The sequence below is a fragment of the Hemitrygon akajei genome, chromosome 25, assembly GCF_048418815.1.
Source record: "Hemitrygon akajei chromosome 25, sHemAka1.3, whole genome shotgun sequence".
Lineage (NCBI taxonomy): Eukaryota > Metazoa > Chordata > Chondrichthyes > Myliobatiformes > Dasyatidae > Hemitrygon > Hemitrygon akajei.
This window is the reverse complement of record NC_133148.1, coordinates 27,342,350-27,369,757: the sequence shown is the minus strand read 5'-3', so window position 1 is coordinate 27,369,757 and position 27,408 is coordinate 27,342,350. Positions and strand designations below refer to the sequence as shown.

General features: G+C 52.3%; 1 protein-coding gene across 2 annotated transcripts in view; it reads left to right on the top strand.

Annotated features, from left to right (window-relative positions):
- Nucleotides 1–27,109, top strand: part of mettl3 (methyltransferase like 3) — a 28,617-nt gene extending 1,508 nt beyond the window's left edge. Inside the window, exons 2-11 of one of the 2 annotated variants that reach the window (XM_073029225.1) lie at nucleotides 4,821–5,029; nucleotides 11,786–12,151; nucleotides 12,602–12,777; nucleotides 14,813–15,026; nucleotides 18,990–19,177; nucleotides 21,240–21,278; nucleotides 21,936–22,044; nucleotides 22,589–22,654; nucleotides 24,687–24,799; nucleotides 26,836–27,109. In XM_073029225.1, coding sequence (XP_072885326.1) covers nucleotides 4,821–5,029; nucleotides 11,786–12,151; nucleotides 12,602–12,777; nucleotides 14,813–15,026; nucleotides 18,990–19,177; nucleotides 21,240–21,278; nucleotides 21,936–22,044; nucleotides 22,589–22,654; nucleotides 24,687–24,799; nucleotides 26,836–26,947 — 1,592 coding nt within the window. In that variant the 3' untranslated portion in view covers nucleotides 26,948–27,109. The remainder of the gene's footprint in view (nucleotides 1–4,820; nucleotides 5,030–11,785; nucleotides 12,152–12,601; nucleotides 12,778–14,812; nucleotides 15,027–18,989; nucleotides 19,178–21,239; nucleotides 21,279–21,935; nucleotides 22,045–22,588; nucleotides 22,655–24,686; nucleotides 24,800–26,835) is intronic. The other variant, XM_073029226.1, reaches the window with a different exon arrangement.
- Nucleotides 27,110–27,408: the final 299 nt, after the last annotated feature.

Genomic DNA, 27,408 nt, shown 5'->3' with positions numbered 1-27,408 from the left:
CAGAGGGGTTTGTGTGTGGAAAGTTGTGCTTGACGAACCTCTTTGGAGATGTTTTTTGAAGAGATTACCACAAAGGTAATCAGGGGTAGGGCAGTGGATGTTGTCCATTTGGACTTTTGGAAGGCACTTGACACAGTCCTGCGTGATAGACCGGTCTGGAAGGTCTGGTCCCATGATGTTCAGGGAGAGTGAGTTTGGTAGATTCAAAATTGTCTCGGTGGTAGGAAGCAGAGGATAGTCGATGAAGGTTGTTTCTCAGACCAGAGACTGGAGACTAGTGGTGTGCCAGTAATCAGTGTTGGGACTTTTGTTGTTCATAGAGTCATAGAGAAGTACAGCAACCCATCCAGTCCATGCCGAAACCATTTAACTGTCTACTCCCATCGACCTGCACCGGGACAATAGCCTGTCGTACCCCTACCATACATGTACCTAACCAAACTTCTCTTGAACATTGAAATCGAGCTCGCATTCACCACTTCTTGTGGCAGCTCGTTACACACTCTCACGACCCTCGGAGTGAAGAAGTTTAAACTTCTTACCTTTCACCCTTAACCTGTGACTTCTGGTTGTGGTCCCTCCCAACCTCAGCGGAAAAACCCTGCTTGCATTTACCCTATCTAAACCCCTCATAATTTTGTGTACCTCTATCAAATCTCCCCTCAGTCTTCTACGTTCTGAAGAATACAGTCCCAACCTATTCAATCTTTCCTTCTAACTCAGGTCCTCCGGACCCAACAACATCCTTGTAAATTTTCTCTATACCCTTTCAAACTTGTTTACATCTTTCCTGAAGGTTGGTGACTAAAAACTTCACACAGTACTCATAATTAGGCCTTGCCAATGTCTCTTACAACTTCAACATAACATCCCATCTCTGTACTCAGGAGATCAGTTAGGAAGTGGGCCGAGCAGTTGCAAATAGATTTCAGTACAGATGAGTGTGAGGAGCTACATACTGACCCTACAGGAAGAAAGGGCCGTTAGGAGAGCTTTTGGCCCATTGGCCTTCATAAATCAATGTATTGAGTACAGGAGATGAGATCTTATGTTGAAATTGAATAAGGCTGCTGGTAAGGCCTACTTTGGAGTACTGTGTGCAGTTTTGGTCACCTATCTGCAGGAAAGGTGTAAATAAGATTGAGAATTTACAAGGATATTAGCTATAAGGAATGATTGAATAGATTAGGACAGAAGATTCAGGGAAGATTTGATGGAGGTGTGCAAGTTATGAGCGGTACAGACGGGGCAAATGAAAGCAGGCTTTTTCCACTGAGATTGGTGAGACTACAACCAGAGGTCATGGGTTAAAGGTGAGAGGTTTAAGGGGAACATGAGGGGAAATTTCCTCCCTCAGTGGGTGGTGAGCGTGTGGATCGAGCTGCCAGCACAAGTGGTGCATGTGATTTCGATTTCAACATTCAAGAGAAGTTTGGGTCGATACATGGATGGGAGGGGTATGGAGGGCTGTGGTCTATTTGCAGATCAGATCAATAGAATTAAGTGGTTTAAATGGTTCAGCACAGGCTAGATGGGCCGAAAGGCCTGTTTCTGTTCTATGCTTTTCTATGACTCTATTTTAGAAAGTCAAACCAGCGCAGGACTTGTACTATGGGGTGTAATAGTACACAGGGGCCCAGGGGTACAGGTTCATGGCTGCCTGAAAGTGGAGTCACAGGGAGCCAGGGTGGTGGAGAAGATGTTTGGCACGCTGGCTTTCATCGGGGAGTTCAGGAGAGGAGACGTTACGTTGCAGATGTACAAACCCCATTTCCAGAAAAGTTGGGATATTTTCCAAAATGCAATAAAAACAAAAATCTGTGATATGTTAATTCACGTGAACCTTTATTTAACTGACAAAAGTACAAAGAAAAGATTTTCAATAGTTTTATGGACCAACTTAATTGTATTTTGTAAATATACACAAATTTAGAATTTGATGGCTGCAACACACTCAACAAAAGTTGGGACAGAGGCATGTTTACCATTGTGTTACATCACCTTTCCTTTTAATAACACTTTTTAATTGTTTTGGAACTGAGGATACTAATTGTAGTGGATTTGCAATTGGAAATTTTGTCCATTCTTGCTTGATATAAGACTTCAGCTGCTCAGCAGTCCGTGGTCTCCGTTGTCTGATTCTCCTCTTCATGATGCACCATACATTTTCAATAGGAGATAGATCTGGACTGGCAGCAGGCCAGTCAAGCACACGCACTCTGTGTCTACAAAGCCATGCTGTTGTAGCCCGTGCAGAATGTGGTCTGGCATTGTCCTGCTGAAATAAGCATGGACGTCCCGGGAAGAGACGTTGCCTTGATGACAACATATGTCTCTCTAAAATCCTAATATACACCTCAGAGTCAATGGTACCTTCACGTACATGCAACTCACCCATGCTGTGGGCACTGATGCACCCCCATACCATCACAGATGCTGACTTTTGCACCTTTCGCTGATAACAATCAGGATGGTCGTTTTCACCTTTGGCACGGAGAACTCGACGCCTGTTTTTTCCAAAAACTAGCTGAAATGTGGACTTATCTGACCACAGCACACGGTTCCACAGTCTTTCGGTCCATCTGAGATGAGCTTGGGCCCAGAGAACTCGCCAGTGTTTCTGCATAGAGTTGATGTATGGCTTCCTCCTTGCGTAATACAGTTTCAAGTTGCATTTCTGGATGCAGCGACGGACTGTGTTAAGTGACAATGGGTTTCCGAAGTACTCCTGAGCCCAGGTGGCTATAATTGTCACAGTAGCATGACGGTTTCTTAGGCAGTGCCGACTGAGGGCTCGAAGATCACGCACATTCAACAGTGGTTTCCAACCTTGCCCTTTATGCACTGAGATGTCTCTGAATTCTCTGAATCTTTTGACAATATTATGTACTGTAGATGTTGAAAGACCTAAATTCTCTGGAATCTTGCATTGGGAAATGTTACTTTTGAACTGACTAACAATTCTCTCACGAATTTTGGCACAAAGGGGTGAGCCACGACCCATCCTTGCTTGCAAAGACTGAGCCTTGATGGACGCTACTTTTATACCCAGTCATGATACCTCACCTGCTACCAATTGGCCTGCTTAATGTGGAGTCTTCCAAACTGGTGTTACTTGAATATTCTGTGCACTTTTCAATCTTATTTTAACTCTGTCCCAACTTTTGTTGAGTGTGTTGCAGCCATCAAATTCTAAATTTGTGTATATTTACAAAATACAATTAAGTTGGTCAGTAAAACTATTGAAAATCTTTTCTTTGTACTTTTGTCAGTTAAATAAAGGTTCACATGAATTAACATCACAGATTTTTGTTTTTATTGCATTTTGGAAAATATCCCAACTTTTCTAGAAATGGGGTTTGTACAAGGCATTGTATTGTGTACAGTTCTGGTCACTGAATTATAGGAAAGATGTCAACAAAATAGAGAGAGTACAGAGGAGATTTCCTAGAATGTTACCTGGGTTTCAGCACCTAAGTTACAGAGAAAGGTTGAACAAGTTAGGTCTTTATTCTTTGGAGCGTAGAAGATTGATGGGGAACTTGATAGAGATATTTAAAATTATGAGGGGGATAGATGGAGTTGACGTGGATAGGCTTTTTCCATTGAGAGTAGGGGAGATTCAAACAAGGACATGAGTTGAGAGTCAAGGGGCAAAAGTTTAGGGGTAACACAAGGGGGGGCTTCTTTACTCAGAGTGGTAGCTGTGTGAAACGTGCTTCCAGTAGAAGTGGAGAGGCAGGTTCAATATTGTCAGTTTTAAGAAATGGATAGGTATATGGACAGGAAAGGAATGGAGGGTTATGGGCTGAGTGCGGGTCGGTGGGACTAGGTGAGAGTAAGCGTTCGGCACGGATGAGAAGGGCCAAGGTGGCCTGTTGCTGTGCTGTAATTGTTATATGGTTATAAGGCACTGGCGAGGCCACACTTGCAGTACTGTGTACAGTTTTGGAAGAACATGGCTGACCTGGAAAGAGGGCAAAGAAGATTTACGAGGAGGTTACCAGGTCCTGAGGTTGGCCAGGCAAGATCTTCATGCAGTGGAACGTAGGAGAACAGGGGACACCCATAGAGAAATGTTTAAAATGATGAGAGGCACAGCTGAAATGGACAGTAACCGTAACTTCCCCAGGGCAGGGGAGTCCAGATCTAGAAGGCATGGATTTAGGGAGAGAGGGGAGAGAGGGACAACATTTCCATTTGAGTTTATGGAAAGCGCTGCCAGAGGAGGAATTGAGACAGGGACAACAGTGTCATTTGAAACACTTGGGCAGGGACATGGAGAGTTGGGGCTTCGGGGATGATGAGCAGAATGCAGAGCGTTGAGACTAGCCGGGCGGGCCTGTGGTCAGCATGGACTAGAGGGGCCAAAGTGCCTGAATCCATGCTCTCTGTGACCGGTGGAAAGGTGTGAGTGGACGGCTGGACCGTGTCACCGAGCAGGAGTTTGCCCCAGTTAGAGATAGCGGTTCCCTCAGGCAGAGGCAGAGTGTGTGGGTAACACCGGAGGTCGAGGACAGTGTTGAGTTATGGAGTCAGGTGTGCAGAGTGTCAGAGGCCACAGTGGTGGGACTGAGGACGGGGGAGTCTGCAGGGGCAGACTGGAGAGATCACGAGAAGGGGAAGAATGATCTTAGGACATACGTGTGTTTTCTTGGTACTGGATAGCATGGATTGGTTGGGCCAAAGGGCATGTGTGCATCCTGTTGGACCGTGATGAGGTGGCATAGATGGTGGCCCCTCTCAGGAGTGACCTGGGTGGGGATGGGGTCACCTAGATACACACCCCACTCATCCACTGCTTGCCTTTGCCTCCGCAGCCCAGACGGAGACTGTTCAGGGGGTGGGTGCAGGCCTCCGTAGTGACAGCCCAGTCCTGCCCGCTGCCCTACCACCCAGCAAACCGAGTGGCCTGGACCAGGACGAGAAGATCGACCCCCTCCTCGAGAAGCGGCTGCTCGAGCACCTCTCCAACCAGGCTCTGCTTCTGCCCACCGACTCGCTTGCCATCCAGAACGCCTTGTTGTCGGTGAGAGAGGGGGATAGAACACTCTTATCAGGGAGAGAGGAGGATAGAGCACTCTTATCAGTGAGAGAGGGGGATAGAGCACTCTTATCAGTGAGAGAGGGGGGATAGAACACTCTTATCAGTGAGAGACGGGGATAGAACACTTATCAGGGAGAGAGGGGGGATAGAACACTCTTATCAGTGAGAGAGGGGGGATCGAACACTCTTATCAGTGAGAGAGGGGGGATAGAACACTCTTATCAGTGAGAGAGGGGGATAGAGCACTCTTATCAGTGAGAGAGGGGGGATAGAACATTCTTATCAGTGAGAGAGGGGGATAGAACACTCTTATCAGTGAGAGAGGGGGGATAGAACACTCTTATCAGTGAGAGAGGGGGATAGAACACTCTTATCAGTGAGAGAGGGGGATAGAACACTTATCAGGGAGAGAGGGGGGATAGAGCACTCTTATCAGTGAGAGAGGGGGGATAGAACATTCTTATCAGTGAGAGAGGGGGATAGAACACTCTTATCAGTGAGAGAGGGGGATAGAACACTCTTATCAGGGAGAGAGGGGGGATAGAACACTCTTATCAGTGAGAGAGGGGGGATAGAACACTCTTATCAGTGAGAGAGGGGGATAGAACACTCTTATCAGGGAGAGAGGGGGGATAGAGCACTCTTATCAGGGAGAGAGGGGGGATAGAACACTCTTATCAGTGAGAGAGGGGGGATAGAACACTCTTATCAGGGAGAGAGGGGGGATAGAACACTCTTATCAGTGAGAGAGGGGGGATAGAACACTCTTATCAGTGAGAGAGGGGGGATAGAACACTCTTATCAGGGAGAGAGGGGGGATAGAACACTCTTATCAGTGAGAGAGGGGGATAGAACACTCTTATCAGTGAGAGAGGGGGATAGAACACTTATCAGTGAGAGAGGGGGGGATAGAGCACTCTTATCAGTGAGAGAGGGGAATAGAACACTCTTATCAGGGAGAGAGGGGGATAGAACACTCTTATCAGTGAGAGAGGGGGATAGAACACTTATCAGTGAGAGAGGGGGATAGAGCACTCTTATCAGTGAGAGAGGGGAATAGAACACTCTTATCAGGGAGAGAGGGGGATAGAACACTTATCAGTGAGAGAGGGGGATAGAGCACTCTTATCAGAGAGAGAGAGGGGGGATAGAGCACTCTTATCAGGGAGAGAGGGGGGATAGAACACTCTTATCAGTGAGAGAGGGGAATAGAACACTCTTATCAGTGAGAGAGGGGGGATAGAACACTCTTATCAGTGAGAGAGGGGGGATAGAACACTCTTATCAGTGAGAGAGGGGGATAGAGCACTCTTATCAGGGAGAGAGGGGGATAGAACACTCTTATCAGTGAGAGAGGGGGGATAGAACACTCTTATCAGTGAGAGAGGGGGATAGAGCACTCTTATCAGTGAGAGAGGGGGATAGAACACTCTTATCAGGGAGAGAGGGGGATAGAACACTCTTATCAGGGAGAGAGGGGGATAGAACACACTTACCAGTGAGAGAGGGGGATAGAACACTCTTATCAGGGAGAGAGGGGGATAGAACACTCTTATCAGTGAGAGAGGGGGATAGAACACACTTACCAGTGAGAGAGGGGGATAGAACACTTATCAGGGAGAGAGGGGGATAGAACACTCTTATCAGTGAGAGAGGGGGATAGAACACTCTTATCAGGGAGAGGGGGGATAGAACACTCTTATCAGTGAGAGAGGGGGATAGAGCACTCTTATCAGTGAGAGAGGGGGATAGAACACTCTTATCAGGGAGAGAGGGGGGATAGAACACTTATCAGGGAGAGAGGGGGATAGAACACTCTTACCAGTGAGAGAGGGGGATAGAACACTTATCAGGGAGAGAGGGGGATAGAACACTCTTATCAGTGAGAGAGGGGGATAGAACACTCTTATCAGGGAGAGGGGGGATAGAACACTCTTATCAGTGAGAGAGGGGGATAGAGCACTCTTATCAGTGAGAGAGGGGGATAGAACACTCTTATCAGGGAGAGAGGGGAATAGAACACTTATCAGTGAGAGAGGGGGGATAGAACACTCTTATCAGTGAGAGAGGGGGATAGAACACTCTTATCAGTGAGAGAGGGGGATAGAGCACTCTTATCAGTGAGAGAGGGGGATAGAACACTCTTATCAGGGAGAGAGGGGGATAGAACACTCTTATCAGGGAGAGAGGGGGATAGAACACACTTACCAGTGAGAGAGGGGGATAGAGCACTCTTATCAGTGAGGGAGGGATAGAGCACTCTTATCAGGGAGAGAGGGGGGGGATAGAACACTCTTATCAGTGAGAGAGGGGGGGATAGAACACTCTTTTCAGGGAGAGAGGGGGATAGAACACTTATCAGTGAGAGAGGGGGATAGAGCACTCTTATCAGTGAGAGAAGGGGATAGAGCACTCTTATCAGGGAGAGAGGGGGGGGATAGAACACTCTTATCAGGGAGAGAGGGGGGGGATAGAACACTCTTATCAGGGAGAGAGGGGGATAGAGCACTCTTATCAGGGAGAGAGGGGGATAGAACACTCTTATCAGTGAGAGGGGGGATAGAGCACTCTTATCAGTGAGGGAGGGATAGAGCACTCTTATCAGTGAGAGGGGGGATAGAACACTCTTATCAGTGAGAGGGGGGAATAGAGCACTCTTATCAGTGAGAGAGGGGGGATAGAGCACTCTTATCAGTGAGAGAGGGGGGATAGAGCACTCTTATCAGTGAGAGGGGGGATAGAACACTTATCAGTGAGGGAGGGATAGAGCACTCTTATCAGTGAGAGGGGGGATAGAACACTCTTATCAGTGAGAGAGGGGGGATAGAGCACTCTTATCAGGGAGAGAGGGGGGATAGAGCACTCTTATCAGTGAGAGGGGGGATAGAACACTCTTATCAGGGAGAGAGGGGGATAGAGCACTCTTATCAGGGAGAGAGGGGGATAGAACACTCTTATCAGTGAGAGAGGGGGATAGAACACTCTTATCAGTGAGAGAGGGGGGATAGAACACTCTTATCAGTGAGAGGGGGGGATAGAGCACTCTTATCAGTGAGAGAGGGGGGATAGAGCACTCTTATCAGTGAGAGAGGGGGATAGAACACTCTTATCAGGGAGAGAGGGGGATAGAGCACTCTTATCAGTGAGAGGGGGGATAGAACACTCTTATCAGTGAGAGAGGGGGGATAGAACACTCTTATCAGGGAGAGAGGGGGATAGAACACTCTTATCAGGGAGAGAGGGGGATAGAACACTCTTATCAGTGAGAGAGGGGGATAGAGCACTCTTATCAGTGAGAGAGGGGGATAGAGCACTCTTATCAGGGAGTGGGGGGGATAGAGCACTCTTATCAGTGAGGGGGGATAGAACACTCTTATCGGAGAGAGGGGGGATAGAGCACTCTTATCAGGGAGAGAGGGGGAGATAGAACACTTATCAGTGAGAGAGGGGGATAGAACACTCTTATCAGGGAGTGGGGGGGATAGAGCACTCTTATCGGAGAGGGGGGGATAGAGCACTCTTATCAGTGAGAGGGGGATAGAACACTCTTATCCGGGAGAGAGGGGGATAGAACACTCTTATCAGAGAGAGAGGGGGGATAGAACACTCTTATCAGTGAGAGAGGGGGATAGAGCACTCTTATCAGGGAGAGAGGGGGATAGAGCACTGTTATCAGTGAGAGAGGGGGATAGAGCACTCTTATCAGGGAGAGAGGGGGATAGAGCACTCTTATCAGTGAGAGAGGGGGATAGAACACTCTTATCAGGGAGTGGGGGGGATAGAACACTCTTATCAGTGAGAGAGGGGGATAGAACACTCTTATCAGAGAGAGAGGGGGGATAGAACACTCTTATCAGTGAGAGAGGGGGGGATAGAACACTCTTATCAGTGAGAGAGGGGGATAGAACACTCTTATCAGTGAGAGAGGGGGATAGAACACTCTTATCAGTGAGGGGGGGATAGAACACTTATCAGGGAGAGAGGGGGGATAGAGCACTCTTATCAGTGAGAGAGGGGGGATAGAACATTCTTATCAGTGAGAGAGGGGGATAGAACACTCTTATCAGTGAGAGAGGGGGATAGAACACTCTTATCAGGGAGAGAGGGGGGATAGAACACTCTTATCAGTGAGAGAGGGGGGATAGAACACTCTTATCAGTGAAAGAGGGGGATAGAACACTCTTATCAGGGAGAGAGGGGGGATAGAGCACTCTTATCAGGGAGAGAGGGGGGATAGAACACTCTTATCAGTGAGAGAGGGGGGATAGAACACTCTTATCAGTGAGAGAGGGGGGGATAGAGCACTCTTATCAGTGAGAGAGGGGAATAGAACACTCTTATCAGGGAGAGAGGGGGATAGAACACTTATCAGTGAGAGAGGGGGATAGAGCACTCTTATCAGAGAGAGAGAGGGGGGATAGAGCACTCTTATCAGGGAGAGAGGGGGGATAGAACACTCTTATCAGTGAGAGAGGGGGATAGAGCACTCTTATCAGGGAGAGAGGGGGATAGAGCACTGTTATCAGTGAGAGAGGGGGATAGAGCACTCTTATCAGGGAGAGAGGGGGATAGAGCACTCTTATCAGTGAGAGAGGGGGATAGAACACTCTTATCAGGGAGTGGGGGGGATAGAACACTCTTATCAGTGAGAGAGGGGGATAGAACACTCTTATCAGAGAGAGAGGGGGGATAGAACACTCTTATCAGTGAGAGAGGGGGGGATAGAACACTCTTATCAGTGAGAGAGGGGGATAGAACACTCTTATCAGTGAGAGAGGGGGATAGAACACTCTTATCAGTGAGGGGGGGATAGAACACTTATCAGGGAGAGAGGGGGGATAGAGCACTCTTATCAGTGAGAGAGGGGGGATAGAACATTCTTATCAGTGAGAGAGGGGGATAGAACACTCTTATCAGTGAGAGAGGGGGATAGAACACTCTTATCAGGGAGAGAGGGGGGATAGAACACTCTTATCAGTGAGAGAGGGGGGATAGAACACTCTTATCAGTGAAAGAGGGGGATAGAACACTCTTATCAGGGAGAGAGGGGGGATAGAGCACTCTTATCAGGGAGAGAGGGGGGATAGAACACTCTTATCAGTGAGAGAGGGGGGATAGAACACTCTTATCAGTGAGAGAGGGGGGGATAGAGCACTCTTATCAGTGAGAGAGGGGAATAGAACACTCTTATCAGGGAGAGAGGGGGATAGAACACTTATCAGTGAGAGAGGGGGATAGAGCACTCTTATCAGAGAGAGAGAGGGGGGATAGAGCACTCTTATCAGGGAGAGAGGGGGGATAGAACACTCTTATCAGTGAGAGAGGGGAATAGAACACTCTTATCAGTGAGAGAGGGGGGATAGAACACTCTTATCAGTGAGAGAGGGGGGATAGAACACTCTTATCAGTGAGAGAGGGGGATAGAGCACTCTTATCAGGGAGAGAGGGGGATAGAACACTCTTATCAGTGAGAGAGGGGGGATAGAACACTTATCAGTGAGAGAGGGGGATAGAGCACTCTTATCAGTGAGAGAGGGGGATAGAACACTCTTATCAGGGAGAGAGGGGGATAGAACACTCTTATCAGGGAGAGAGGGGGATAGAACACACTTACCAGTGAGAGAGGGGGATAGAACACTCTTATCAGGGAGAGAGGGGGATAGAACACTCTTACCAGTGAGAGAGGGGGATAGAGCACTCTTATCAGAGAGAGAGAGGGGGGATAGAGCACTCTTATCAGGGAGAGGGGGATAGAGCACTCTTATCAGTGAGAGAGGGGGATAGAACACTTATCAGGGAGAGAGGGGGATAGAACACTTATCAGGGAGAGAGGGGGATAGAGCACTCTTATCAGTGAGGGGGGATAGAGCACTCTTATCAGGGAGAGAGGGGGATAGAACACTCTTATCAGTGAGAGGGGGATAGAACACTCTTATCAGGGAGAGAGGGGGATAGAGCACTCTTATCAGGGAGAGAGGGGGATAGAACGATTTGTTATCAGTGAGAGAGGGGGGATAGAACACTCTTATCAGGGAGGGGGGATTAAACGATTTGTTACCAGTGAGAGAGGGGGGATAGAGTGCCACTGAGTTAGGCACAGAGTGAAACCCCCTCTACACCGTCCCATCACACACTCCCGGGGTCAGACACAGAGTGAAACTCCCTCCACATTGTCCCATCACACACTCCCGGGGTCAGACACAGAGTGAATCTCCCTCCACACCATCCCAGGGTCAGACACAAAGAGAAACTCCCTCCACACCGTCCCATCTCACACTCCCAGGGTCAGACACACAGTGAATCTCCCTCCACACCGTCCCATCACACACTCCTGGGGTCAGACACAGAGTGAAGCTCCCTCCACACTGTCCCATCACACACACGGGTGTTTGGCCCATGCTCTCCATGTTGACCCAGTTACAGCGATCGCATTCCACTTTCCCCACGTTCCCATCAGCTCTCCCCAGATGCTTCCTGTCAGCCACAGACTCAGGGCGCAGCTTGTCTTGCCCAATAAACCCACCAGCCTGTACATCTGCATGAGCTTGCTTTCAACGTTTAAGTGATGTTTCGATAGGTACATGTTTGGTAGGGGTATGAGGGCGTATGGTCCCAGTGCAGGTCGGAGGGAGGAGGCAGTTTAAATGGTTCGGCATGGATTAGATGGGCCGAAGGGCCTGTTTCTGTGCTGTACTTCTCTATGACTCTATCCCTGTCTTTACCTGCCCCCCACCCAAGCTCCAGTGCTCGGTGACCCAGGGGAACGTGGAGAGCCTCCTGCAGAAGTTTGCGGCCCAGGAGCTGATTGAGGTGCGAGGGGGCCTGTCCCAGGACGGCATGCCCACCACCGTCACCTTCGCCGACCACACCAAGCTCTCGGCCATGCTGGTGCTTCTGACCCAGGAGGGCGAACCGCCCCCGCCGCAGGCCGAGGGGGGCCAGAAGAGGCGGGCCCAGCCCCCTCCGGTCGGATCTGCCCCCTCCCCACCCGACAGGAAGCCGCCGGAGCCCGCCAAGAAGTCCCGCAAGGTGGCCTCCGAACTGGACCTGGAGATCGAGAGGCTGCTGAACCAGCAATCCACCAAGGAGAGGCAGAGCAAGAAGGTACGGCTCGTCCTGGGGGCTGGGAGGGTGGTAAGGGAGAGGATGGGTGAGAGGGATTGGGAAACAAGCTGGGGGGAGAGGGTTAGAGGGGAGGGAGGGAGTGATGTGATGTGGGTGTAGTACGGGAAGGGAGAAAGGGAGAGTTTAGGAGGGGGCGGTGAGTAGGGTAGAAACAAGGGGGTGGGGGTAGAGGGGTGGAGGGATGTGGCTCTGTGGGAGGAGCAGTGTAGGTGCAGAGGGCAGAAAAGAAGGATCCCTCACTGACACTCCCTCTTGCACAGGGGGGAGGGGAGATTCCCCTCTGCTCTCACAGAGGTACAATGATCTCTCAGCACAGCCACCTGCGGGCCACAGGGATCGCCCGGCACTACCACCCCGCTGAGCGTGGGGATCTCTTAGTGCTGATCCCGCGTGTGGGGAGATCCCTCAGTGACTCTCCCTCTCCCCCAGATGAGCCAGGAGATCCTGGAGCTGCTGAACACCAGCACGGCGAAGGAGCAGTCGATGGTGGAGAAGTTCCGGTCGCGCGGCCGCGCCCAGGTGCAGGAGTTCTGTGACCACGGCACCAAGCTCGAGTGTATGAGGGCCCAGGACCTGGAGCGGCCCTGCCGCAAACTCCACTTCAGGTGGGGGCAGTGGGGAGGGTGGTGGCAGGGACATGATGGAGAGGGGTCGTCGGGGGTGTGGGAGAGAGGTGGTGTATACGAGGACCCAGGGCCTATTGGAGGGGTCCTGCCTCAAAGTTCTCTTCAGTTGCGGACGTGGGGGGGGGGGGTGACGTCGTGAGGGGCTGAAGGAAGAGAGGGCAGAGGGTGGGAGGGGCAGGACAAGGGGAACAGGAGGATTGTGGGATTGCGATTGAAGTATGTGATGTTTTTGAGAGCCCTGATCCTGGAACAGCCCTGCCACAAGCTTCACTTCAGGTGGGTGGGTGGGAAGTAGGGCTGGGGGAGAGGCCGAGGTGGGGGCAGAGGGAAAGTGTCCAGAACCTTTTGTGTTGGGGTTTCTTTCACCCCTGGTTCTTCCTGTCGGGGAGGGATGTCTCAACCATTTGGAGATCCTTCACACTCTGGTTGGGATCCCTTGCCCTGGCTTGTTCCCTTAGTTGGATTGGGGATCCCTCTCACTGGGTGTGGGGGAGATCCCTCGATCGGCATGTTTGGATTGGGGTAAATGATCTTTCTCTTGGGGTGGGGGGGGGTGATAACGTACTCAGCATGGTTGGATCTCTTCCTGTTGGGTGATCCCTCGAGGTTGAGGATCCCTCACTGCCGTAGAGGAGCCCTTTTGGTGGGGATCCTTCCCTCATTCCAGTTGGATTCTCCGCTCGTCAGGGGAATCTCCCTGGTGGTGGCTCCGTTTCTCCAGGGAATCGCACTTACAGATGGGGTATCCCTTGCTTCAACTGTCTGTCCAGGTGGGGTCCCCCTCTCTGGATGGGGTATCTCTTTTCTGTGGGGGGGGGTGGGGTTTCTTTGCTTCAGTTTGGCATTCACTCCGGGGCAAGAGATTTCTCTCTCAGGGCTGGGGGATCCCTCTCCCTGGGTGGGGATCTTGGTCTCTCGGCAGGAAAATCCCTCTCTCTCCGGGCTGGGAGATCCCTCTCTCTCTAGGCAGGGGATCCTTCTCCTGACTGTAGGCTCGCTCCTTTTCTAGGCAGGAGATCCCTCTCCTGGCTGTGGGATCCCTTTTTCTCTGGGCAGGGGAACCCTCTCTCTCCGGGCTGGGGATCCCTCTCTGTCTGGGCGGGAGATCCTTTTCCTGACTGTAGACTCCCTCTCTGGGCAGGGGATCCTTCTCCTGACTGTAAGCTCCCTCTCTCTGGGCAGGAGATCCCTCTCTGGGCTGGGGGATCACTCTCTCTGGGCAGGAGATCCCTCTCCGGGCCGGGGGAATCCCTCTCTCACTGAGCAGGGGATCCTTCTCTGGGCCAGGGGAATCCCTCTCTGTCTGGGCAGGAGATCCCTCTCCGGGCTGGGGGATCGCTCTCTCTCTCTCTCTCCCTCTCTCTGGGCAGGAGATCCCTCTCCGGGCCGGGGGAATCCCTCTCTCTGGGCAGGAGATCCCTCTCCGGGCCGGGGGAATCCCTCTCTTTCTGGGCAGGAGACCCCTCTCTGGGCCGGGGGAATCCCTCTCTCTCTGGGCAGGAGATCCCTCTCCGGGCCGGGGGAATCCCTCTCTCACTGAGCAGGGGATCCTTCTCTGGGCCGGGGGAATCCCTCTCTGTCTGGGCAGGAGATCCCTCTCCGGGCTGGGGGATCGCTCTCTCTCTCTCTCTCCCTCTATCTGGGCAGGAGATCCCTCTCCGGGCCGGGGGAATCCCTCTCTCTCTGGGCAGGAGATCCCTCTCCGGGCCGGGGGAATCCCTCTCTCTCTGGGCAGGAGATCCCTCTCCGGGCCGGGGGAATCCCTCTCTCTCTGGGCAGGAGACCCCTCTCCGGGCCGGGGGAATCCCTCTCTCTCTGGGCAGGAGATCCCTCTCCGGGCCGGGGGAATCCCTCTCTCTCTGGGCAGGAGACCTCTCTCTCTGGGCAGGAGATCCCTCTCCGGGCCGGGGGAATCCCTCTCTCTCTGGGCAGGAGACCCCTCTCCGGGCCGGGGGAATCCCTCTCTCCAGGGGGTACCTGTCGCTCCTCCGGGCCTGACCTCTCGCTTCTGCAGGCGCATCATCAACAAGCACACGGACGAGTCTCTGGGCGACTGCTCCTTCCTCAACACCTGCTTCCACATGGACACCTGCAAGTACGTGCACTACGAGATCGACAGCTGCCTCGACACCGGCCCAGTTCTGCCCCTGGATGGGCAGAGCTCCGACAAGCCCCTCACCCCCAGTGTGGGCACTGACCCCAGCCTGGGCAAGCTCTTCCCGCCACAGGTGTGCCAAGTTCCGGGGGGGTGGTTTGTTCTGTGGTAGGATGGGGTGTGTGTGTGTAAGACAAAACAAATTGAATAAGGTTGGGCACGGGATGTGGTGTATGTAGATTTTAGTGAAATGTGCAGCAAGCTTCCCCATGGTAGGCTAATTCAGAATCAGGACACTTGGGATCCAGGGAAATTTGGCTGTGTTGGTTTGCCTCTCGAAGGCAGAGGCTGGCATTAGATGTGTCCTTGGCTGCGTAAGTCTCGGGAAGACGCTCTCCGGTCCCACCAAATCCGTGAGACAGACGGCTTTCCCACCTCAAACCCCGGTTTGTGTGGATGCTGTGTAATTCCCTCTCCCGTTACAGCTCAGTGCCAGAAAATAACCGCACACTGCATACCATTAAAAGAATTATATTTATGAATCTTCAGCTTAAGGGTTAGCAAAGAAAATGGCCCATTATAGTTAAACAGTCAAATGTGCACAAGCTGGATCTCATCTTGAACTTCTCTGTCACTCACGCGCTGGGCCCTCGGTCAACGTGAACGCCCACACCACCTTCCGAACGTCGCTCGCAATCCATCTCGAACACACGGGTCATATCCTGCAATCGTCTTCTCTCTTCATCTCCCGCCGAACAAAAGCCCCAAGACCAACCTCAGTGTCCCTCGCCAAAAAATACCTCCCCCCCTCCCCATTTCACCATCCTAATTGAACGGCACACATTCTTCATCATCGCTTATCTTCAGCAATAACCCAAACAGGCGGAAAGCAGAACAGCCTGCTCTTACAGAGCTGCTAAATGAAATACCTACAGCGTGACAGTAAAGATGTGAACCAGGGCATTACAGATGGTTCGTATTCTGCCTGGAAATCAGTGACAGTGGTATTCCACAGGGATCTGTTCTGGGTTGTGTGTGTGTGTGAGAGACAGATAGATCTAGGGAGGATAATTGAATTGCATTGAATGATCTTTATTGTCAATATACATGGGTACAATGAAACTCTGTTTGGCTTTCTCTCAGGCAATCAAACAAAGCGGTAGATAAAAACAAGACAGTAATAGAAAAACAGTATTAAATAGATAAGTTGCAGCAGCACCAGAATATCACAGTAATGCACAAAGTGCCGTTAGTGCGAGCATTTGAGTCCCTGTGTGTGCTCACAGTTTCAGTCACTGTTCTGTGGGAGTGGTGTGATGGAGGCCACAGCTCTGGGGTAGAAGCTGTTCCCCAGTCTATTTGTTCTGGCTTTTAGTGTCCTGAACCTTTTGCTGGACACGGCTGCAGGTCAAACAGAGAGTGGCCGACATAATTCCTATGTTGGGATAGTCTAAGACGAGAGGGCACAGCCTCCGAATAGAGGGGCATCCTTTTAGAACGGAGACGTGGCGGAATTTCTTTAGCCAGTGAATGGTGAATCTGGAATTCGTTGCCACAGGCAACTTACGAATACTTAAGGCAGAGATTGATAGATTCTTGACTGGTCGGGGCATGAAGGGATACGGGGAGAAGGCAGGAGATTGGAGCTGAGAGGGAAATGGATCAGCCATGATGAAATTGTGGAGCAGACTCGACGGGCCGAATGGTCTAATTCTACTCCTGTATCTTACAGTGTGTGTGAGTGCGTGGCTGTCTGTGTGTGGAACTGGGGAGAGAGCGTGTTTGTGTGTTGAGAGATGGTGTGTGAGTGATTCATTGTGTGAGCATGGGACATGGGGAGTGTGTGTGTGTGGGTGTGAAATCCAGGGGGTGGGGGTATGTGTTTGTGACATGGGGTACCCGTGTGAGACATGGGCTGCGTATATGAGACACACACCTGACCATCACCTCTGGTGACCATCTTTGGGTCCTCGCCGGCCACTGGAGTAGTACCGGAAGATTGGAGGCAGGCAAATGTTATTCCTATGTTCAAGAAAGGGAATAGGGATAATCCTGGGAGTTACAGACCAGTGAGCTGGGCATGCTTTATGCCTTATTTCCCTGACGCTGGCCCCAGGCCTGAGTCGACATAGTAGTAGAGCTGGACAAGCTATTGGAGGGGATTCTTAGAGATGGGATTTTCGAGGATTCGGAGAAGAATAGTCTGATTAGAGATGATCAACGTGGCTTTGTGAGGGGCAGGTCATGTCTCACGAGCCTGAAGGACACTTCTGATAAAACTGACCAATCAGATTGAAGTTAGAGTGATGGATGTGGTGACCATGGGCTTTGGGAAGGAGTTCACCATGGGGGGGCTCACCTAGAAATTCAGGAGGCACAGGACCCAGAGTACCTGGGCTGCAGGGGTTCAATATTGGCTTGCGCGCGGAACGCAAAAGGTGGTAGTAGATGGCAGACGTTCTGCCTGGAGGTTGGTGAACGATGGTGTTCCTCGGCAATCTGTTCTCGGACCCCTGCTCTTTGTGATTTTTGTAAATGACTTGGATGAAGAACCGGAAGGGTGGGTTGTTAAGTTTGCGGCTGATACAAGCTTCCGCTAAGATGGCAGCACATTCGGACGCAGAGGGCTCTCGGGCCAACCAAAGGTTTTTTTTTTAATTGTCTATTTTATGATCGTAAGACAATGCTGAACGTTAGGAACTTAAGGTACTGCAGGTCCACCGCATCAGTGAGCTGCTCGCTGCCCGAGGAGCTGGACTTGGTACCTGCTACAGGAAGGTATTTAAGGCAGCGTGCAGTGTAACTGTCTTGGACGTTTCACTTGCGAATGTAAAACCCTGTTAGACACAGATGATGTAGAATGCCGCAGGCCTGTGTCCATTGTTTGGTGGCGCAACAGATGGCGGGGGAGCTGTGTGGCACCGGTGGTAGTGAGGACAAGGCCTCAAGATGCGGGCTTGCCTGCTGCTGCCGACCATGGGAGGAGGCGCTGGAGGCGGTGTAGCGTGGTTTCCGTGCTCAGTTCGGTGCTGCCCTCCAGTGTTCAATCCATGGAATGACAGGCTGGATTGCATGCAGGTGAACTGCACCATTAATTTGAGGGGCAACGAACCATAGAACGTTACAGCACAGAAACAGGCCTTTTGGCCCTTCTTGGCTGTGCTGAACCATGTCACTCAGGTGCTGAACCATGTCACTCATGTATTTTTTTGTGTGACAGTATGTGTGTTCACTATCTTGAATGTACTGTGTGCCCTCTGCTGTACACATTCTGCACCTCAGCCCCAGAGGAATGCTGTTTCGTTTGGCTGTGTTCCTGATAATTAAACATGGATTAGATTTGAGAAGTTGGTGGTGGTGTGGATAGTGTAGAAGGTTGCCACAGGTTACAAGGGGACATTGATAGGATGCAGAACTGGGCTGGGAAGCGGCAGATGCGATTTAATCTCGAAAACTATGTGAAAAGATACATACTCGGAGCACTGCGTTCAATTCCAGTCACCTCATTATAGGAAGGATGTGGAAGTTTTAGAGAGGATGCGGAGGAGGTGTTGCCTGGACTAAAGAGTATGTTTTATGAGGAAAGGTTGAACGAGGCAGGGCTTTTCTCTTTGGACTGAAGGAGAATGGGAGATGACTGATGTTAAGCAACAGAGTGGACAGCCAACTGAGTGGAAATGGCCAGTACAAGAGGACGTGATCGGAGGAAGTAACAGAGGGAAGTCAGAGTAGGTTTATTACGCAGAGAATGGGGGCCTCTGGGGAACGCTCTGCCAGCGTTGGCGGTAGAGGCAGATACACTGGGGACATTTAAGATATTCTTAGACAGGGATATGGGTGATAGAGGGCCACGTGGGAGGAAAGGGTTAAATTGATCTTGGAGATGGTTCATTGCTGTGGGCTAAAGGACCTGTACTGTGCCATACTGTTCCGTGACACGAGGTGCGTATGTGTCTTTGTGAGTGAGTGTGACAAGGGATGCATGTGCTGGGAGAGTGCGAACAGACAGTAACAATCTCTCATGCCCCCTCCCTCCCCATCTCTCGTGCCCTCCTCTTCCCCTCCCAACCCCTCTCCCCTTTCCCTCCCCTCGCAGTGGATCTGCTGTGACATACGGTTCCTGGATGTCAGCATCCTGGGGAAGTTTGCCGTGGTGATGGCCGACCCCCCCTGGGACATCCACATGGAGCTGCCCTACGGCACCCTCACCGACGACGAGATGAGGAGGCTCAACATTCCCGTGCTCCAAGATGACGGCTTCCTCTTCCTCTGGGTCACTGGCAGGTAGGCACCAGGGGGCAAGGAGCAGGGGTGGGCAGCCTGGCTGTACCTAATGTCGCTTTATTCCAGAAAAGAAATGGGGATAATACTGGAAACCGATGGCCAATGGGTCTCACATCACTGGTAGGGAAGTTCCTGGAGAGAATTCTTCAGGATAAGATCACTGAGCAATTGAGACACCATGTCAACGTGTTGGGATGGTCAGTTAGTTTTTAATGGGTTCTAGATCATGGCCTCTCTTTGGGGGCTTTGCTGTTGCTTACATGGTGGGTAGTGTGTGCTAGAGCAAGTAGGGGCAAGGGTTGATGGTTTTGCTAGTGCGTGGGGGAGTTGGGAGGTTTTGGGACTCTAAGGTTTTCTGTCATTCATTCTTCGGGGGTGTTTTTTCCTGTTTCGAGGTTGTCTGTGAAGAGTAAGAATTTCAGGTTGTATACTGTCTACATTCTCTGATCTCAAATTGAACCCGGTGTGATTAGGGACAGTCAGCGGGGCTTTGTGCAGGGTGGGTCATGTCTTGCGGGCAGAGTATTTCGATAAGCTGTTGAAGGTGATTGATGAAGTTCGAGCTTTGCATTTCGACCAGGTGAATTTTAGAAAGGTGTTTGACAAAGTCTTTCATGGGAGAAGATTTAAGGTACATGGTAAATTGGCTGATTGGATTCAGAACTGGCTTGCCCGCTGAGGCAGAGGATAGTGGTCAGTGGGACATATTCTAACTGGATGTCTGTGACTACTGGGACCTCTACTGTTTGCAAAAAATATAAAGGACCCACATGAAAATGTGGGTGGGTGGGTTTGCAACTTTGCAGATGAAACATATATCAGTGATGTTGTGGATAGCACAGACATTTGCCAAAGGAGAGAGCAGATATTTGCAAATATGGGCAGAGAAATGGCAGATGGTGTTTAATCCAGGCAAGTATGAGGTGTTGCACTTTGGGAAGTCGAGTGTAAAGGGACACTATAGGAAGGATGTTGAGACTTTGGAGAGGGTGAAAGGGAGGTTTACCAGGATGCTGCCTGGTTTAGAGGGCATGTGCTATCACGAGAGGCTGGACAAACTTGGGTTGTTTTCTCTAGAGCGTCAGAAGATCTGATAGAGGTTATGAGAGGTTATGAGAAGCATAGATAGAGTGGACAGAGAGTACCTGTTTCCCAGGGTAGAATTGTCAAATACCAGAGTGCATGCATTGAAGGTGAGAGGGGGGATGTGAGGGTAAGTTGATTACTCAGAGAGTGGTGGATGTCTGGAATGTGCTTCCTGGTATGGTGGTGGAGGCAAATACATTAGAGGCTTTTAAGAGATACTTGGATAGGCACCTGGATGTAAGGAAGATGGAGGGATATGAACGTGGAGAAGGTGGGAGGGATTAGTGTTTGGGTGTGTTTGATTTGCATCTTAGCTGGTTTGGCACAACATTGTGGGCTGAATGGCCTGTTCCTGTGCTGTACTGTTCCATGGACATTGTATATGGACCCTGGAGTTAGCAGAGGGATCTTGGGGTGCTGGTCCACAGGTCCCTGAAAGTGGCTGCTCTGGTGGATAGCGTGGTAAAGAAGGTCTTTATCAGCTAAGGGACTGAGCTGGGAAGTTCATGTTGAAGGTTTACAAAATTCTGCTCAGGCCATATCCGGAGTCTTATGCTCATTGCCGGTCACCCCATTACAGGAAGGGTGTGGGGGCTTTGGAGAGAATCCAGAAGAGGCTCACCAGGATGCTGTCTGGTGTAGAGGGCAGGAGCTACAAGGAGAGGTCAACAAACTTGAGTTGTTTTCTCTGGAGTTGCCGAGGCTGAGGAGAGACCTGAGAGAGGTTTATAGGATTGAGAGGCAGAGATAGAGCAGACAGGCGATATCTGCACCCCCCCCCCCACCCCCGGGGTGGAAATAAGAAACACCAGATGGGTGAGAGTTTTACCCAGAGAATGTGCGGTCTGAGGTGGTGCTGGAGGAGGCAGAGTCTGTTAGACAGATGGACAGGAACATGGTGCAGGCAAAGGGATTCCTCTCCCCTCGCCCCCTCCCTCCCTCAACCTCATGCACCCTCACCCTCTCTCCCCTGCAGGGCGATGGAGTTGGGCCGTGAGTGTTTAAACCTCTGGGGGTGAGTATAGATCCATCGGCTAACCACCTCTCCGCCCCATCCCTTTCCTTTTCACAATCACCCACTCACCCTCTTTCCCCTCAACCCTCCTCTGCCCTCGCCCTCACACCTTCCCTCTCTCCTTCCTCTCCCCTCTCCCCCTCCCCTCACTCCCCTTCCCTCTCCCCTCATCCCTTTCCTTTTCACAACCCACCCACTCACCCCCTTTCCCCTCAAACCCTGTCACCTCCTTTCCCCTCAATACTCCTCTGCCCCTGCCCTGCCCTCACCCTCACACCTTCACTGTCTCCTTCCTCTCCCCTCTCTCCCCCTCCCCCTCCCACCTCCCTTCCCCTTTCCCACTCCCCACTTCCCCTCCCCTCGCTGCTTTCCCCTCTCCTCTCACTCCCCCTCCCTTCATCCCCCCTGCTCTCACCCTCACACATTCCCTCTCCCATTCCCTTTCCTACCCACTTCCCCTACCCCTTCCCTCCTCCTCCCACTCCTGTGCCCCTCTTCCCACCCTTACACTCTCCCCCTCACACCTGCCCCACTGACCCATTCCCCCACCATAGTGGTCAATACACATCCACCCCTTCTCTTCCCTGATTCCTTCTCCCCTTCCCCCTCTGTCACCCACTTCCTGTCACCTCCCTGCATCTTTTCTCCACCAATCAGCTATGAGAGAGTGGATGAGATCATCTGGGTGAAGACCAATCAACTGCAGCGGATCATCCGGACCGGACGGACTGGCCATTGGCTAAACCATGGCAAGGAGCACTGCCTGGTGAGACCCCCACCCCACACCTCCCCTCACCCTCTCCTCATGAACCCCTTCCCCTCACCCTCTCCTCATAACCCCCTCCCCTCACCTTCTCCCCATAACCCCCTCCCCTCACCCTCTCCTCATAAACCCCTCCCCTCACCCTCTCCTCATGAACCCCTTCCCCTCACCCTCTCCTCATAAACCCCCCACTCTACCCTGTCCCCTCACACCAGCCTCACCGTCTGAACTACAGCATGGAGCACTGTCTGGTGTCTACCCACCATCTCTCACACCTCATCTGTTAACCCCTCCTCTCCCCTCCCTCAAGCTCCCTCCTCTTTGTCCTCCTTTCCCTCTCCCTCCCCCTCCTTTCCCTCTCCTTCCCCCTCCTTTCCCTCCCTCCCCCTCCTTTCCCTCTCCCTCCTTTATCACTCTCCCCTTTCCTCCTTCTCCTCCTTCCCCTCCTCCCCCTTTCCCCTCCCCTCTCCCCTCTCACCGTCCCTCCTCTCTCCCCATTCCTCCCACCTCCACCACTCTAACCCTGTCTTCTGTTCCCTTCTTCCAGGTGGGGGTGAAGGGAAACCCTCAGGGCTTCAACCGTGGGCTGGACTGCGATGTCATTGTGGCTGAGGTGAGCAGGGCCCCCCGTGGGAGGTGGGGTGGAGGGAGCCCTGTGGGCAGGTGGAGGGAAGAGCTCCCAAGACGGGCCTAGGAAGCACCCGTATGTGGGGGAGGGAATGGTCAGCAGGTCAGTCAGCCTCTGAGGAGGGTGGAGCATCGCAAAGGGGAGATTGTGTTCCAGGTGAACGGGGAATGGGTGAGACCTCACCCAGAGCACTGGGCATGGATCCGACCTCCTGACCCGGAAAGAATGCAGTAACACTGGGCTGAATGGCTGGAGGTGGCCTGTCCCGTCCTGGGGTTGGAGGGGATAGGTGAGGGGTGGGGAGGGGTCTGTCTGTATATGAGGGGATGGGTGAGGGGTGGGGGGGGGGGTACCTGTCTGTATATGTGAATGTTGATGACACCTGAACATGTGTCGACTTGGGCGTGTTGGTTGTTAGCTTCAAAAGTTTCACTCTGTTTCAATCCGCACGAGATAAATAAACAAATCTGAATCCGAGGTGGATTCTGAGTTCAAGGTCGAGTTTATTGTCAGATGAACTGTATGGGTGCAGGTCGGTGGGACCGGGCATGGACTAGATGGGCTGAAGGGCCTGTTTCTGTGCTGTAGTCTTCTGTGACTTTCTGTGCACCGATGGAATGAAAAACTTACAGCCACAGGCACAGAGCACCAGGCACACAACGTTCAGAAGAACACAAGTGATCAGAGTTGTACTGGATGGTTCAGGAACTGAACAGCCGAAGGAAGTAGCTGTTCCTGAACCTGGTGGCGTGGGACTTCAGGCTTCAGCCCGACGGGAGCTGTGAGAAGACTCGTGGCCCGGATGCTGGGGAGTTTTGATGATCAACGTTGCCTTTTTTGAAGTAGCAACACATGTAGATACCACCAATGGAGGGTGGGGGTATGTCTGGGATGTATTGGGCTCCACTGCTCTTCGTGTCTTACTTTCCTGCACATTGGGATTGCTGTAGCGGACGGTGATCAACCAGTGAGCTACAGCAACTGTAGACATCTGTAGATGTTTGTTGCCATGTTTGGTGACAAGCTGAACGGCTGAGAGGGTCATCGGGGTCTCACCACCATCCTCCAGGGACATTTACCAGGAGCGCTGTGTACACTGGTTCGTTAGTGTTAGTTATCAAGGATCCCACCCCATCCATCCAGCATCCTCTTTGACTTTCTACCATCAGGCAGGAGACTCCGATAGAAGGACGGTCCGGATGGGAAACAGTCAGGCCATGAGGCTTCTGAACTTCCTGCCGCATCACATTCAAAGTGTCACTGGTTAATCTGTTCTGTACCTTAGAACATTTAATTTATGCACTTTAGTTTGTTATTTATGCATGACTCATCTGCAGGTTTTATCCTTCCCTTCGTTAGTTTCTGTGTGTTATGTGTGCTACTGTGCTTTACACCCTGGACTGGAGAAACGTTGACTTGTTTGACAATATTCGTGTATTTAGTTAAATGACAATAAACTTGTCTTGACCTCACCTCCGAAGAAAGGAAAGACACTGGTGTGCCGTTCCGGGGAGGGAGTGAGGATGGGTCGACCAGGAGGGCTCAGGTGGTCTGTATCTGTCTCCCTTGGAGTGAAGGAGAACAAGAGGTGTCTCTGTCCTTCCCCCTCAGATCCTGAGGTGGAGGTGATGGGAAGGGCAGGGTGGGGGAGCGATGTTGGGATGTTCCCACCAGTGGGTCACGGTTGAAGGGTGAGGGCTGGTCATTGAACACAGGGCTGGGCAGAAATGTCTTCTCTCAGAGGTAGGGGGATCTCTGGGATTCTCTGCCCCTATTGAGGGCCGTCATTGGTGGGGGGGTCACTGTGAGATGTTGGAAAGATTCAGGGACGGTGTGGGACAGTGGTAGGACGACATGCGAGGCAGAGGTATCTGCTTTTCTACTGTTCCTGTGTTTCTGTGCATGTGGGGGGCTGTAGGGGGGAGGAACAGTGGTCTGTGGGGTTGGGGTCACAGGGATGGGTCCCACCTGCTCTGTGACTGACAGCTCCCCCCTTCCACTCCCATTCCCCCCACAGGTCCGATCCACAAGCCACAAGCCAGACGAGATCTATGGGATGATCGAGCGACTGTCCCCAGGGACCCGCAAAATCGAACTGTTTGGGAGGCCGCACAACGTCCAGCCCAACTGGTGAGTCCGCGCCTGACCCCAGGAGCACATGATGGGATGCTGCAGAGAGAGCTTCACCGTGTGCCTGGCCACATGAGTGTGTGATGGGACGGTGTGGAGGAAGCTTCACTTTGTGTCTGACCCCGGGAATGTGTGACGGGACAGTGTGGAGGGAGATTCACTCTGTATCTGACCCCGGGAGTGTGTGATGGGACGGTGTGGAGGGAGATACACTGTGTCTGACCCCAGGAGTGTGGGATGGGACGGTGTGGAAGGAGATTCACTCTGTGTCTGACCCCGGGAGTGTGTGATGGGAGGGAGTGGAGGGAGATTCACTCTGTGTCTGACCCCAGGAGTGTGTGATGGGACGGTGTGGAGGGAGTTTCACTCTGTGTCTGACCCCGGGAGTGTGTGATGGGAGGGAGTGGAGGGAGATTCACTCTGTGTCTGACCCCAGGAGTGTGTGATGGGACGGTGTGGAGGGAGTTTCACTCTGTGTCTGACCCTGGGAGGGTGTGATGGGACGGTGTGGAGGGAGATTCACTCTGTGTCTGACCCCGGGAATGTGTGATGGGACGGTGTGGAGGGAGTTTCACTCTGTGTCTGACTCCGGGAGTGTGTGATGGGAGGGAGTGGGGGGAGATTCACTCTGTGTCTGACCCCGGGAGTGTGTGATGTGACAGTGTGGAGGGAGTTTCACTCTGTGTCTGACCCCGGGAGTGTGTGATGGGAGGGAGTGGGGGGAGTTTCACTCTGTGTCTGACCCCGGGAGTGTGTGATGGGACGGTGTGGAGGGAGTTTCACTCTATGTCTGACCCCGGGAGTGTGTGATGGGACGGTGTGGAGGGAGATTCACTCTGTGTCTGACCCCGGGAGTGTGTGATGGGACGGCGTGGAGGGAGATTCACTCTGTGTCTGACCCCGGGAGTGTGTGGAGGGAGTTTCACTCTGTGTCTGACCCCGGGAGTGTGTGACGGGACGGTGTGGTAGGAGTTTCACTCTGTGTCTGACCCCGGGAGTGTGTGATGGGACGGTGTGGAGGGAGTTTCACTCTGTGTCTGACCCCGGGAATGTGTGATGGGACAGTGTGGAGGGAGTTTCACTCTGTGTCTGACCCCGGGAGTGTGTGATGGGACGGTGTGGAGGGAGATTCACTCTGTGTCTGACCCCGGGAGTGTGTGATGGGGACGGTGTGGAGGGAGTTTCACTCTGTTTCTGACCCCGGGAGTGTGTGATGGGACGGTGTGGAGGGAGTTTCATTCTGTGTCTGATCCCGGGAGTGTGTGATGGGACGGTGTGGAGGGAGTTTCACTCTGTGTCTGACCCCGGGTGTGTGTGATGGGACGGTGTGGAGGGAGTTTCACTCTGTGTCTGACCCTGGGAGTGTGTGATGGGACAGTGTGGAGGGTGTTTCACTCTGTGTCTGACCCCGGGAGTGTGTGATGGGACGGTGTGGAGGGAGTTTCACTCTGTGTCTGACCCCGGGAGTGTGTGGAGGGAGTTTCACTCTGTGTCTGACCCCGGGAGTGTGTGACGGGACGGTGTGGTAGGAGTTTCACTCTGTGTCTGACCCCGGGAGTGTGTGATGGGACGGTGTGGAGGGAGTTTCACTCTGTGTCTGACCCCGGGAATGTGTGATGGGACAGTGTGGAGGGAGTTTCACTCTGTGTCTGACCCCGGGAGTGTGTGATGGGACGGTGTGGAGGGAGATTCACTCTGTGTCTGACCCCGGGAGTGTGTGATGGGGACGGTGTGGAGGGAGTTTCACTCTGTTTCTGACCCCGGGAGTGTGTGATGGGATGGTGTGGAGGGAGTTTCATTCTGTGTCTGATCCCGGGAGTGTGTGATGGGACGGTGTGGAGGGAGTTTCACTCTGTGTCTGACCCCGGGTGTGTGTGATGGGACGGTGTGGAGGGAGTTTCACTCTGTGTCTGACCCCGGGAGTGTGTGATGGGACAGTGTGGAGGGTGTTTCACTCTGTGTCTGACCCCGGGAGTGTGTGATGGGATGGTGTGGACGGGGTTTCATTGTGTTGTTTCTCCTTCCCGCCACTCTAGGATCACACTCGGGAACCAACTGGATGGAATCCACCTCCTCGACCCCGACGTTGTTGCTCGCTTTAAGAAGCGTTACCCTGACGGAGTTATCACCAAGTGTAAGATGGTGTGAGCTGTTTCCCGTGGGAGAGTGCACCGTGCAGAAGCACTGCTGACACCAGGGCAAGGGTGAATTGTCTGCTGTGGCAGGTAATCCCACTGCTGCCATCTCTGTCCTCGCCTCGATGCTCACAGTGTCGAGCAATAAACTTCACTTCAGTGGGCAAACTCTCAATGGCCGCATCTTCCTGCATGGCTTCCTCCTACGGCACAGCGCACCCTCCTCACCGTCCCTCCCACGGTGTGGAGTTCCCTTCTCAGCATTCTCTCCTACAGTGCCGCACTCCCTCTTCAATACCCAGTGATAGGGGCGCGGGAATCGTGCACGGTACAGTAGGGTGGCTCTAACACGGCAGATACGGAGGTAGGGACAGCGTACGGTACTCCCAGTGTGGGTCCTGCCCTGCGATACGGAGACAGGAACCGTGCACAGTGCTCCTGGTGTGGCTCTGACTCAGAGATAACTGAGATGGG